The 14,063-nt window shown below is 49.2% G+C and overlaps 1 protein-coding gene across 3 annotated transcripts in view; it reads right to left on the reverse strand.

The window, feature by feature from the left end:
- Nucleotides 1-14,063, reverse strand: part of RELA (RELA proto-oncogene, NF-kB subunit) — a 24,065-nt gene continuing 10,002 nt past the window's right edge. For 2 of the 3 annotated variants that reach the window (XM_081340997.1, XM_081340995.1), the window contains exons 2-11: nucleotides 11,570-11,611; nucleotides 8,739-8,890; nucleotides 8,228-8,376; nucleotides 7,994-8,085; nucleotides 7,417-7,551; nucleotides 7,119-7,223; nucleotides 5,813-6,025; nucleotides 4,907-4,987; nucleotides 4,171-4,245; nucleotides 1-2,704 (exon numbers count right to left, since the gene is read on the reverse strand). In XM_081340997.1, the coding sequence (XP_081197123.1) occupies nucleotides 2,109-2,704; nucleotides 4,171-4,245; nucleotides 4,907-4,987; nucleotides 5,813-6,025; nucleotides 7,119-7,223; nucleotides 7,417-7,551; nucleotides 7,994-8,085; nucleotides 8,228-8,376; nucleotides 8,739-8,867 (1,575 nt within the window). In that variant the 5' untranslated portion in view covers nucleotides 8,868-8,890; nucleotides 11,570-11,611 and the 3' untranslated portion in view covers nucleotides 1-2,108. The remainder of the gene's footprint in view (nucleotides 2,705-4,170; nucleotides 4,246-4,906; nucleotides 4,988-5,812; nucleotides 6,026-7,118; nucleotides 7,224-7,416; nucleotides 7,552-7,993; nucleotides 8,086-8,227; nucleotides 8,377-8,738; nucleotides 8,891-11,569; nucleotides 11,612-14,063) is intronic. The other variant, XM_081340996.1, reaches the window with a different exon arrangement.

The following is a 14,063-nucleotide window of genomic DNA, read 5'->3' on the forward strand; positions in this document are numbered from 1 at the left end:
TGCTGAGGCTTTAGTTTATTAGAACCTGCTACAGTGAGGAGAAGAAAAAAATAAGTACGGTCAATTTACATTACCAAAAAAAAAAAAAAAGCAGCAGCAAAGAAATACATTAAAAAAAACAACAGCAGGTTAACTACGGTTTTAAACATCCACTCCCGCTTTTTAAAAAAATAAAAGTTGCGTAGTACAAAAAAAAAAGAAATAAAGGCAGCAGGGTTGCGACGCAGCTCCCTTCTTTGCACCCTGCAGGATTGGTGTGCGGGATCCCGTCGGAATCCACGTCGAAAGGGGAGGTATATGTTGCTCCTCTCCATCTGGCCTAAACAGACTAACTTTGCAACTCTTTAACTGGGTTTTTGCTGAAGCCAGAAAGCAGAAAAAAAAAAGCAGGCAGAAAAATAAGCCGCTTATCCCTTTTTGGGCTTGCCGGCTGCATTCACACAAGACGTCAGATTATTTTTTGAGGCTTCGGGTGTTGCGTTAACCCAGCCAAGCACGGTTAGTCGAGGCCCTGCAAATCCAGATTCCTGTTAAATCAAAGTCAGTGCATTAATTACATGAATGAAGTCCCTTTAATTTTCCTTAGGGTGCCCGCACCTCGGCCAGCCGAGAGACATAAAAGACTTGGCTTCCTTTTGTGTCCTCCTCCTTCATTGTCTGGTCGAGTAGCCTTGCGGCTGATCTTCAAAAGAACACGCAATCACACAGGCCTGACCCCTCCCAACACGCAGTTGCAAAGCCCGACAAGAACCATTTCTGGATTCTTGTGCCTTTGTTCGAAAACATCGCATCCCGCTTTGGGGGGAAGCTTCCAGCATTTAGTCTGGCCCGTCAGGAAAACGGCGAGCACGTTTTTAAGGCACAAAACGGAGTCTTGTGTACAAAAGGCACCCCCCCCCCCGATCCAAGTTTCCGTGCCTTGCCAAAAACGTAACCGGCACGGCGTCGGTCCTATGCAGGTAGTCCTCCACTTCTGACCACAATTGAGCCCCAAAGGTCTGTTGTTAAGTGAAACGTTTGTTTGAGTGAGTTTTGTCCCATTTTCTTGCCACAGCTGCTCAAGGAATCACTCCAGCTGTTAATAACACGATTGTTAAGTGACCTTGGCTTCCCCATCGGCTTAGTCAGAAGGTCGCAAAAGGGGGAGCAGGTGGCCCCGGGAGACGCTGCGGCCGCCGTAACTCGTGAGTCGGATGCCACGTATCTGACTCTTGGATCGCCTGACCTTAGGGATGCCGCGGCGGTCATAATGTGAAAAATAGCTGTAAGTTACTTTTTTTCCAGTGCCGTTGTTACTTCGGTTGAAAAAACGGGTTTTTGTAAACCGAGGACTACCTGCATGGTGATGGCTGCCTCGTTAAAGGCAAGGGAATTCTGCAAGATTTTTTTTTCTTTTTTAAAAAAGGGGGGCCAACTTGGGTGAGTAGGAAAAGTGGCAAGCCAGGGGACAACAAAAGTGGGATCCTAATTTGTTTTTTAAACCTGCAGTATTTTAAAAAAATGTCTTGAAACTCTGGGAAGTTTGAGCCTATATATATATATATATATATATATATATATATATATATATATATATATATATATATGTATGTATGTATGTATGTATGTATGTATGTATGTATGTATGTATGTATGTATGTATAATATATATGATATATATATATATATATATATATATATATATATATATATATATATATATATATATATATATATATATATATATATATATATATATATATATATATATATATATATATATATAAAATATAATATATATATCCAGAGCTGCATTTTGATAGGAAACTCAGAAGAGCGTCTGCCAAATCAGAAGGCAGAAAAACGCTCAAAGGCACGTCGCGTTCCCCTCCTACGTTCATACTGTCAGCTCCCCAAAGAGGAGGCATATGGGGGCTTGGGTGGGGCGGGGCATAGAACATGTTGTCCAATTTGCAGAGGTCAAGCCCACCCACCCCCTTTGAAGGCTGACCCTTCCCGCCACGTCCCCCAAAACAGCCGGAAAGCCGCCCTTCCCCCCCCCCGTAGGCTAAAGAGTGCACTTGCGAGTCTCCAATTGGCCGGACCAGCGGGCCCAACCCCTGGAATTCTTACGAGTTGAGAAGCGAGTTCAAATCCAGATCAACCATGGACGAAAAGCTGTCCTCGGCGGGAAAGGTCCCCAAGAGGCCGTTGAGGAAGCTGTTGTTGGTCGAACCGGCGGGCCCCCCGCCGTCCCCCCCGCCGCCGGGCTCCCCTCCCGCCCTCCGCTGGCTGACCAAGCGAGTGATGGATTCCGGGTAGGTTAGCAGGGTCCCCTGGCTGTCCCCCGGCAGCGGCACGGGGCCGGCGCCTTCGTTGAGCATCTGCCGGAACTCGGCGGTGTTGATGCTATCCAGGCTGCTGTATTGGGCGTCGTCCAAAAGGCCCCCCAGGGGATCCCCGCCTTCAAAGTGGAGGTGCAGGAAGGCGTCGGCAATGCTGCTTTCCGTGTCCATGGAGGAGGGCGGCACCTGCGGGGAAACCCCCAGGCACGACAGGTCCTCCATGTTGACGGTGCTGAAGCCGGAGGCGGCGGCCACCGGAGGCGGCGGGGTGGAGTGGCTGGAGCCCACAAAGAAGCCGGCCGGAGGCTGGGCCGTGACTTGGGGCTTCTGAATCGGGCGCAGGGGCGGCTGGCTTGACGCTCCTAGATAGCCTGGCATGGCTGGAGGGAGGGAGGGAGAAGCAGAGCATTTATTTATTTTTATTTATTTTAATTCCATTTATATCCCGCCCTTCTCCGAAGACTCAGGGCGGCTTACAAGCTTAGCAGTATGGCTTACTAAGGAAACTGGGCCGCGGGCAAAGAAGCTACGGGGGCCTTCTTCAAAATTGGGAGACTGGGAGGGGGGTCAGGGTTTCGGATCCTACACGAGCGACGGCTGAAATCGGCTCACTGGGCCTAAAGCAGAGGAATAAGCCCTCTCGGAAACGAGGCCGGTTTGGGTCTTTCCTTCCCCAGCAAGAAAAGAGAACTGGAACCAAGGGGGGGGGGGGGAGAAAGAGAGCGGGGGGGGGAAGGGAGGGAAAGAAAGAGAATACAGACTAATATTGGAAGGGACCCTTGGAGGTCTTCTAGTCCAACCCCCCGCTCAAGCAGGAGACCCTTACAGAGTAACGAGAGGTGGAAGGGACCCTTGGAGGTCTTCTAGTCCAACCCCCTGCTCAAGCTGGAGACCCTTACAGAGTAACGAGAGGTGGAAGGGACCCTTGGAGGTCTTCTAGTCCAACCCCCCGCTCAAGCAGGAGACCCTTACAGAGTAACGAGAGGTGGAAGGGACCCTTGGAGGTCATCTAGTCCAACCCCCCGCTCAAGCTGGAGACCCTTACAGAGTAACGAGAGGTGGAAGGGACCCTTGGAGGTCTTCTAGTCCAACCCCCTGCTCAAGCTGGAGACCCTTACAGAGTAACGAGAGGTGGAAGGGACCCTTGGAGGTCATCTAGTCCAACCCCCCGCTCAAGCTGGAGACCCTTACAGAGTAACGAGAGGTGGAAGGGACCCTTGGAGGTCTTCTAGTCCAACCCCCCGCTCAAGCAGGAGACCCTTACAGAGTAACGAGAGGTGGAAGGGACCCTTGGAGGTCATCTAGTCCAACCCCCCGCTCAAGCTGGAGACCCTTACAGAGTAACGAGAGGTGGAAGGGACCCTTGGAGGTCTTCTAGTCCAACCCCCTGCTCAAGCAGGAGATCCTTACAGAATAACGAGAGGTGGAAGGGACCCTTGGAGGTCTTCTAGTCCAACCCCCTGCTCAAGCAGGAGACCGGGCTTAGACCGTTCCAGACAAACGGCTGTCCAATCTCTTCTTAAAAGACCTCCAGCGATGGAGCACCCACAACCTCTGGAGGCAAGGAGTTCCACCGATCAATTGTTCTCCCTGCTAAAAGGGAGTGGGCTTTGCTCCTTCTTGCGCTAATGTGGTTCCCTAGTTGGGTCCCGAAACGTGTGCAAGAAAACAACCCAGCTCGGAGAGCACCAAGGCCCCCCCCCAGAGTTCAACCCTCTTAGCTACAAACATTCTCCTGGATCGTTGGCATCATTCCACCAAAATGCGGGTTTACAAAGTCTTCCAACATCCTTCCGGACCTCTCTGGGCGGCGTCCGAAAATATTTGGGAAGGAGGAAGCACTCACCATTGGCATTAGGCCGGCCTGCTCCGTGTTTTGGAACGGCGATGCGGCGCGGAGATTGTGCTTCTGTGGCTCCTACTGTTGAGGAAGGAAAACAACAGGGTAACCATGAAGGTTAACCTTCGGAAAGGCTCACCTTTAAAAATAAACCTGGAATTTCAAAGAGCCATTTTGGTGGTTTTGGAAGAAAAACAACGCTGTGCCTTTGAGGTGGGCTGAAAGGGCCAAGATCCGGAATTCTTCACGGCCTCCGTTTTCCTTCCTTTTAGCTCTTGTTTCTAAACCGGGGTGTCCAACTTTGGCAATTGTTCAGACTTCAGGACTCCAGTTCCCAGAATTCCCCCAGCCAGCACCAGCATCCCCTGGCGATTGGCCTAAATCGCTCAGCTGGCTGGGGAATTCTGGGAGCTGCAAGTCCACAAGCCTTCCAGTTGCCAAGGCTGGACACCCCTGTTCTAAACCTTTATTTTAAGAGGATAACGGCCTTTTTTGATCATGTTACTCCTGAAATCCATGAGGTCCTCACATCTCACCAAAGTCCCATCCGTGACTTTATTTGCCTGACATACTAGACCAGGCCTGAGCTGATGGGCATTGTAGTCCAAACCCTCTCAAGGATGTCCTCCTCACCTGCCTAGCCCCAACCAAATCAAAGGGGCTCTCCTCACTCTCCAAGTTAGCCCTTTCAAATGGGGCTGACCCCTCCATTGAGTTTCTTTAAACGCTGCCAGCTTTTTACCTGCAAAAGGTGTTTTCTGTACGAAGTTCTTGAATGTGCCCAGCGTCCTTTTGCGCTTCTCCTCAATGCGATGGAAATCGCCTGCCAAAGGGAGGAAGGGGTTTAGATAGATAGGGTTTTATTTTTTATTATGCCTTTTATTATTTTTATAACTGACTTAAAGCACCTAATATTCCTTCCTCTTTTTCTCCCAACAACCACCACCCTGTGAGATGGGTCAGACTCACGACTGACTGGCCCAAGGTCACCAGCTAACTTTCATGCCTAAGGCAGGACTAGAACTCACCGTCTCCTGGGGATTGGGCCAGAGTTACCCAGCTGTCTTTCATGCCTAAAGCAGGACTAGAACTCACCGTCTCCTGGTGATTGGGCCAAAGTCACCCAGCTGGCTTTCATGTCAAAGATGGGACTAGAACTCACTGTCTCCTAGTGATTGGCCCAAAGTCACCCAGCTGGCTTTCATGCCTAAGGCAGAACTAGAACTCACCGTCTCCTGGTGATTGGCCCAAAATCACCCAGATGGCTTTCATGCCGAAGGCGGGGCTAGAACTCACCATCTCCTGGTGATTGGCCCAAAGGGACAGAACTGACTTTCATGCCTAAGGTGGAACTAGAATTCACAGCCTCTGGTTTCCAGCCTCGTGCCATAACTACTAAACCAACTTATTTTCTATGGATAGAAAAGATTTCCCTTGATTATCCGGCGCTCAGTGGACACTCAAAGGGTCAGCAACCTATCATATATATACACCTCTGAATGGATTTGTGCCCAGTTTGCGCACTCCTCCTGTGACACAGCTGTAATATTCCCCCCACCACCACACACACACACCTTGCTGGCAACAGACTAGAGAGATTTTCCCCTGATCTTCCCAAAAGCAAGTCGACACTTGAACGAGCGGATACCTTCGTCCGGGAGGTAACGGAACTCCATGGAGCCACTGACTTCCTTGTCTGACGGACGGTGCAGCTGCATCTGGACCGTGACGGGTTCACGGATGGCCTGCTCCGCGTAAGGCGGCGTCTTGAAGACAATGGCCACCTGCCGGTGGACGTCGGCCTGCGAGAAGGAGCCTTTGGCTTCCCAGGAATCCTTGAAAAAGCGGACTTCGATGTCCTCTGGAAGAGGGGGGGGGGAAAAAGCAGAGGCATGGAGAAGCAGCCGAGGGAGGCCGGTCCTTTCCCTGAACTGACCAAATGCTTTCAAGAAAACATTGCCGGGCGCCGGAAAATAAAACGCGCAGGAGATGGGCAAGAACCTTGAGCTTTGGTGGAGCAGTGGGCTGATGCCTCCTTAAGTAACACCAGCTGCCTGCAATTAGTGCAGGTTCGCGTCCCACCAGGCTCAAGGTTGACTCAGCCTTCCATCCTTCCGAGGTAGGTCAAATGAGGACCCAGATTGTTGGGGGCAATTAAGCTGACTTTGTAATAATGCCACTTGGGGGGGTGTGTGTGAAAGCCCTAATAAGCAGGCATATACATAGAATGAAGGCTACTGCTAAGCTTGTAAGCCGCCCTGAGTCTTCGGAGAAGGGCGGGATATAAATGGAATTAAAATAAAATAAAATAAAATTAGTGCAGGTTCGAGTCCCACCAGGCTCAAGGTTGACTCAGCCTTCCATCCTTCCGAGGTAGGTAAAATGAGGACCCAGATTGTTGGGGGCAATTAAGCTGACTTTGTAATAATGCCGCTTGGGGGGGTGAAAGCCCTAATAAGCAGGCATATACATAGAATGAAGGCTATTGCTAAGCACATTGGTTTGTGCTTAAATTGTAAGCCGCCCTGAGTCTTCGGAGAAGGGCGGGATATAAATGGGATTAAAATTAAAAAAAATTTAAAAAAAAATTAAAAGAAATGAAAGCTCCTTGGAACTGCTGAAAGGGCTGTTCCACACCCATTTGCCCTACTCAGGTGACCCCGAGGGCAGAGATAAACCTCCACGCGGCCTCAAATAACTCTCAGAAAGAGCACTAAAGGACCAGAGGACCGCGAGGAATATAAACCCTCCCACCCTTCGAACTGAAAGAAACTTCTTCCGCGAGAAGCGAAGTTTTCCTCAAGGAAAAACAAAGGAAGTCCAGTTGCCTCCTGGAATAAAAAATTAAGCGCCCTTGGGACAACCATGGCCCGGATGACGGAGAATTTCCATAGTAGGACTTTTTTTTTAAAAAAAATAATAATTTCCCAGGGGTGTTGGGAACAAGCCCTTACCTTTCTGCACTTTGTCACAGAGAAGGAAGATTTCGTCTCCCCCCAGGCAGGTCCCCGAATTGCGGTTCACGCGGCAAATTTTCAGCTCGGCTGTGTTGGGCGCACCTGCAGAAAAGTCCTCGGCTTACAACCCTCGATTCAGCGGCCGTTCGAAGCGGCGACGGCAATGGATAAAAGTGAGCTGGGCTTGGACCTCACACTTAATGACTTCTCCTAAAACGAGCGACGCCACGCCACGCCACGCCACGCCACCCCCCCCCGTGTCCCCCCCTCCCCCCCGCTTTTGGCCATCGCTCACGGTTGTCGTAGATTGGTTGGGAGACCACCAGGGGCAGCTGAATCGAGTGCCCCGTGCCCGTATCTCGAATCCAGACCTGGAAACAGAGTCGGACCGCATTCAAGTCGTAATCTCCTTTCAGCTCCTCCATCGGCACTGGGGGGGGGAAAGAGGAGAGAAGAAGGAAAGGAGACCCTCAGGAGATTTAGAAGGCCACTGAAGGATTTTAAGCCGCCGACTCTTGAATTGGGGAGACTCGGGGTCGAGTCCCCGCTGAACCACGGAGCCCACCGAAAGATGGGGGTGGGGGGAAGCTGTCTCCTCCTCCCAGCCCTACTTTACAGGGTGGTTATTAGGGGGGATTAAATACAGCTAAGAAAGAAATCTGAGATTATGTACAGGTAATCCTCGACCCACAACACTTCACTCTGTGACTGTTCGAAGTTACAACTGCCAGACAGCAGCACCGGGAAGAGAAAATTATGCAAAATATTACTCTGAACCCAAGATTGCTAGTTTTCTACATTGTTAACGCAATCACTCTCTCTCTCTCTCTCTCACACACACACACACACACACACAGCTCAGCCTTCCTTACCGCTGAACGGGTTGTTCCCAGTGTCGATCCGCTTGGCCACGGCCTTTTCCAGATCCCGCTTCCGCACGCACTGGATTCCCAGGTTCTGGAAGCTGGGGAACAAAGGCAGGCGTGAGCGCGCCACTCGGGAAGGAAAAGAGACCAAGAGGTGATGCCCTCCCGATTTCCACCTCCCACTTCCCGCTCCTTGCCCAGGTATTCACTGAAAAAGGCGCCGAGCCCCCGGAGACGCACCTGTGAATCGAGCGCTCCGGAGACAACTCGGCCTCGTAGTAGCCTTCTTTGCAATCCTTGCCCACCAGGTCGTGGGGATGAGGCCGATGGGGGGCTTCCTTCGTCACCAAGGAGATGCGGACCTTCCCCGGCCCCTGGTAGTTGTGAATCTGGGGGAGGGGGGGGCAAAAGAAGGAAAGAGTTGGACACGGGCCAGGCAAGCGGGTCGGGGGGGGAGGCACCTCCTCCCCGAGGAAGGGGAGGTTGGGTTTCACGGGGGGCGCATTCGCAAAATGGCTGGCCAACAGAGTGAGCACGTCCGGATGAAACCTTCCCGCCCAGCTGGGGGGGGGGAGGAAGGATGCCCAGAGAGTTTCCCCCACCAACCCCGTCCCCAGTAACTTTTCACTTGGCCTGGATGGCGTCAGAGGGGACCGGGTTTTGAAAAGCCATCCGATGCAAAGTCTTCTGGGAAATGGGTGCCTTTCTGGGCAGGTGAGGAAGAGGAGGAGGAGGAGGAGGGAAGGCTGACCTTGATGGTGGGGTGCGTCTTGGTGGTGTCCGTGCTCCGTTCCCCCGGGATGGAGCCGGCCAAGCGGCCCTCGCACTGGTAACGGAAGCGCATGCCGCGCTGTTTGGGCTGCTCGATGATCTCCACCATGGGGGCGCTGCTGGGAGCGGGTTCTTGGGAGGGAGGGAGGGAGGGAAGGGAAAGAAGAAGGGAAAGGGGGAAAAAGAGAAGGAAAGAGAGCACGGGAGAGGAGGAGGAGGAGGGAGAAAGGGAAGGGGGGGGAGAAAGAAAGGTAAAAGGAAAGAGGGAGAAGAGAGAGAAGGAAAGAAAAAAAAAGAATTGAGAAAGCAGGGGAAAAGGGAGAGAGAAGGAGGGAACGAAGGAAAGGGGAAAGAGAGAGAAGCAAGAAAAAAGAAGGAAAAAGAAGGGAAGGAAAGAGAAGAAAGCAAAGAATAGGAAGGAAGGAAGGAAGGAAGGAGCAAGACAATGGGAGGGAAAAAAGAATGGGATGGAGGGAAAGAAGGGAGGGAGTGAGGAAGGAAAGAGAGTGAGAATGGGAGGGAGGAAAGAATGGGAAGGAAGGGAGGAAGGAAGGAAGGGGCAAGACAATGGGAGGGAAAAAAGAATGGGAAGGAAGGAAGGAAGGAAGGATACCAAAAGGGAGGGAGGGAGGATGAAGGAAGAATATGAAAAGGAAGGAAGGAAGGAAGGAAGGATTAATATTGTATTCCCAGCCTGGCGCACTGCATGATTTGCTTAACAACCCTTGGCAAAAAAAAAAAAAAAAAGGTGGTAGAATCGGGTACAAATTCACCCAACCACCTTCCTTAGCAACAGATACGCTGCTTCCGATTGTGGCTGTTCAGTCCAGGACAACTCGTACCGCATTTTGAGGTGGCGGCCCAGCAGAGCTGTCTCTATTCAGTCACGAATCAAATCAAATCAGGAGGAGGCAGATAAAGAAAGACTTGGCGGGAGGGGAGAAAATTTAAGGAGAAAGCAAAAGAAACCGAAAGAACGAACTTCCCCCTAAGAGATTTTAAAAACCAAAACAACAACAACACAAAACACGCCTTCGGTTTGCAAGAGGCCGCCTCCTCCTCCTCCTCCTCCTCCTCCTCCTCCTCCTCCAGTGTCCTTCTCCAGATAGTACACAATGGCACAATTTTCTTCGCAGGCCAGGCCTGGCCTCCTGCGTGACAACGGGGGATTTCCTAAAATCCCAACTTTGAGCAATATTGGAATTTTTTTTGGGGGGGGGGGTGCTCTCTTTCTTGAATAACCTGCCACTAAATCACCAGCTCAAGGCCTGGTCCGGCTGCCCTAGGCCGCCGCGAAGACAAAGCTCTCGTTCTCTTTGCATTGTTTGGAAGCACACACAAAAAAAGAAGAGAAAAGGAAGTATTGAGTCACCGGGCCGAGAAAATAAAAAGAGAGAGAGAAACACTCAAAAGCAATCTCGACAAAGGGAAATCCCCAAAACTGGCTGGATCTACAACCGATGGACATGAATGAGAGAGGCACAAACCATTTCCCGGCAGGGAGATTCCCCCCCCCCCCAGTGAAAGAAGCCGTGGCTTCTCCATCGCGGGAACTTTGCAAGCAGAGCTTGGCTTAAGTCACATCGGAAAGAGGATTTAATTGGGTTCCTTGCGCCGTCCAGGGGACGGGGGCTACTGTAAATCGGTGTTTTGCCACCTGGTCGACTCTTAAGGTGGGTGGACTTCAGCTCCCAGAATCCCCCAGCCAGCATGCTTTTAAGAGGGGTGGACTTCAGCTCCCAGAATTCCCCTGCCGGCTTGCTTTAAGAGGGGTGGACTTCAGCTCCCAGAATTCTTCTGCCAGCTTGCTTTAAAAGGGGTGGACTTCAGCTCCCAGAATCCCCCAGCCAGCATGCTTTTAAGAGGGGTGGACTTCAGCTCCCAGAATCCCCCAGCCAGCATGCTTTTAAGAGGGGTGGACTTCAGCTCCCAGAATTCCCCTGCCGGCTTGCTTTAAGAGGGGTGGACTTCAGCTCCCAGAATCCCCCAGCCAGCATGCTTTTAAGAGGGGTGGGCTTCAACTCCCAGAATCCCCCAACCAGCATGCTTTTAAGAGGGGTGGACTTCAGCTCCCAGAATCCCCCAGCCAGCATGCTTTTAAGAGGGGTGGGCTTCAACTCCCAGAATCCCCTAGCCAGCATGCTTTTAAGAAGGGTGGACTTCAGCTCCCGGAATTCCTCTGCTGGCTTCCTTTAAGAGGGGTGGACTTCAACTCCCAGAATGCCCTAGCCAGCGTGGTTTAAGATGGGTGGACTTCAACTCCCAGAATTCCTCAGCTGTTTAAACATGTCTGCATTTTAACTCCAGAATTCCCCAGCCAGCTAGGGATTCCATCCATCAGTGCTACCCTTCACCCTGCAGAGGTTCAGATTAGCTTGGTGGTCATTCACCTTTCCGACGTGTGGTACACACCCAGCCACTGAACAACAATCCGTAAAGAAGAATATAAGCAAGAAAACATTATTATTTAAAAATAATAGAATTATATCATTTGTTCTAATGCCATCCACAAACAACCCCCCCCCCCCCGATCATAACAGATGTAAAAGGCTACCTTATTCTCAAAATCAAGCTAGGCACAAGTTTAAATTCCCAGAGGTTTGCTTTTTAGCAACTGGCCCTTCCCAACAGGATACAATCCCATCAAGCCACGTTAAAACCCTTCCAAAAATTCAGCATTTCCTGTCAATTGCTTGTGGTGACTGACATTTAAAGATGTCTTTATACGGATTGGATAATGCGTAGGCGTTATATGGGGAAGGTTGTTGGTTTTTTTTCCCTTTAACAGAACCGTTCGGATGTGCAACTTACCATGAAGGCTCCAGCTTGTTGGAAAAAGCAAAGGAAGAAGATCTGAAAGGAAAAGGGAAAAAATTTTTTTTACTGTTTTGTTTTGCCAGTTTTATTTAAACCATCATTGGTTGAATTAAGCCAGCATTATTTTATTTATTTATTTATTTATTTATTTATTTATTTATTTGATTTGATTTGATTTGTATACCGCCCTTCTCCCTAAGGACTCAGGGCGGTGAACAGTGACATAAATAACAGAATGCACAAATACAGATATTGAAAACAAATTAAACCCTAATTTTGCCCAAATGCAGAAGATAGTTATCTTAAAACAATAATTAAAACAGAACCCTTCATTTGTAAACCCTTATTGGGTTTACAAATCCCAAACCACAATGAATTGTATTAAATATAGAGCTTTCCATGATTCCAGAGAGGGTTATTCCTCAGCCAGACTGCAACGAGTTTGAGGTGAAACAGGTCCTCTGCCAACAAATTAAAGAAATAAAGAAGGATGCTAGTCCTCATGGTAGAAAATTAAAGAAATAAAGAAGAATGCTAGTCCTCATGGCTGAAAAGATCTGGCTGACAACTAGAATGCAGGAATACCTTTTACCAAGACTGACTATTCCTCCATTATTATTTTTTTCACAGCTAGCAACAATTGCATTTCTTAACCTGGGTTTAGGTATTGTCAGAATGTTTGCAGGGGAAAAAAAAATCAGATTTTTTTGGCTTTTGACCATAAAAGCCATCCCCTCTGCCCCATTTCAGGTCACCCTCGACTTACAACCATTTGTTTAGTGACTGACGCTACAACAGCCCTGGAAAAAAGTGACGTACGACCATTGTTTGCACATACGACCATCGTAGCATCCCACAATCACGTGATCAAAATTTGGGTGCTTGGAAACCGGCCTGCATTTAGCTTCCGGTAAGCAATGATTTGCTTAACCACGGTGGCAGAAAGGTAATAGAACAGGGCAAAATTCACTTAATGGCTGCCTTGCTGAGCAACGGAAATTGTGGGGTCCCTTGGGGGGGGGGGTCGTATCTCAAGGACTACATGTACAGACCACAAGGCGGTACCAGATCCGAGACTCCGAAGAAGGGGATTTTGAAAAGAGAAAGAGAGAAGTTGTCGCCGAGCCGAAAAGGAGGAAGTCGGAGAGAAACGTGGCTTCCAAATATTTCACAGACTGACAAGCAGGGTGAAGAGGTGAAGGGACCAATGTCTTAAAAGAACTTTTTTCCCACCGAGCTGCAGCAATTTGCTGCCCCAATTATACTTCTGAAGTTTGCTCATGTTTATTTACTCCTTTGAACGAACTCTACAGAAGATCTAGAGTTGGCTGAGGAATTCTGGGAATTGAAGTCCGTCCATTTAAAGCAGGCTGGCTGGGGGAATTCTGGGAGATGAAGTCCAGACATCTTAAAAGCTCTGGGATCGGTTCAGAAGAACGAGAAGACGGCCTTAAGTTGGCAATGAAGTAGGGGAAGATTTTCTGCTTCTTTCTTTTTTTCACTCCATCCCGAGCATATGTGGGTGTGTTAAACAACCAGAATTGGATTCCCTATTGAAATGTTGGCTTCTGTCAGCAAGCAGGTTCCAGAATTAAAGTCAAGCTCAGTTCTCAAGCTCTGAAACCAGATTCCTCAAAAAAACATCCCCCCCCAAAAAAACATATATTATTTTCATTCAGTCTTTTCCATCTGAATTTCTGCCAACGGAAACCCGGAAGAACTTCGGGTGTCTTTGCAAGCAAGCCAGGCAAATTATCAAGCGGTGTTAAACACAGGTCAAATATCTCTGCAACAGCATTCTTCGTTTTATCATTTTGCAAGTTGACTTCTCTTTTTCTCTTTTTAGCAACTGGGGAAGAATGACGAATATAGCCCTTTTCCTCTCCGTGTACTCGGAATCCTGGAAACTGACATCCCAACCTGGCTTGGAGTCACCAACTTCCAAAACAAACTGGGGGGTGTTGACACCTTAACTTTTGAGCAACAAATTTGCTTTTCTCCCAGTTCCATGTCCATCCCAGTTCCCCCTGTCCTAATCCAAGTTTAGATGGCAGCAAGCCCTGCTAGTTTTAAGCCCACTTTAAATTTTAAGTCTACTTTAAATGTTAATCCTAGTTTAAACGGCAGCATGCACTGCTAGTTTGAAGCCTAATTTAAATTTTAATCCTAAACAGCAACACCCATTTATTTCCCTGTAGCTCTTTTGAGTTCTGAAATTTCAGCAGACATTGTTGTCTTTCCTGGTTGTGAAGCCGTTGAGGACTAGGAAACTGGTTCCAGCCAATGAACTTTGCAGAGCTGAATGGCACTCCTGGCTGAGCTATCTTCCACATTCCTATGGTTTCGCAGTCACACCTACCAGATAACACACCCCGTCACAACAAAAAGAGCAGTCAAGCTACTGTAGCAGACTGGCAGCCTAGCTAGGTGGCTGTAAAATATTAGTACAAATTTGGCGGTGGTGATTGGAAGAACAGCACGACTAGCC

The sequence above is a fragment of the Vipera berus genome, assembly GCF_964194415.1.
Source record: "Vipera berus genome assembly, chromosome: 16".
In the NCBI taxonomy this organism is placed as follows: Eukaryota; Metazoa; Chordata; class Lepidosauria; order Squamata; family Viperidae; genus Vipera; species Vipera berus.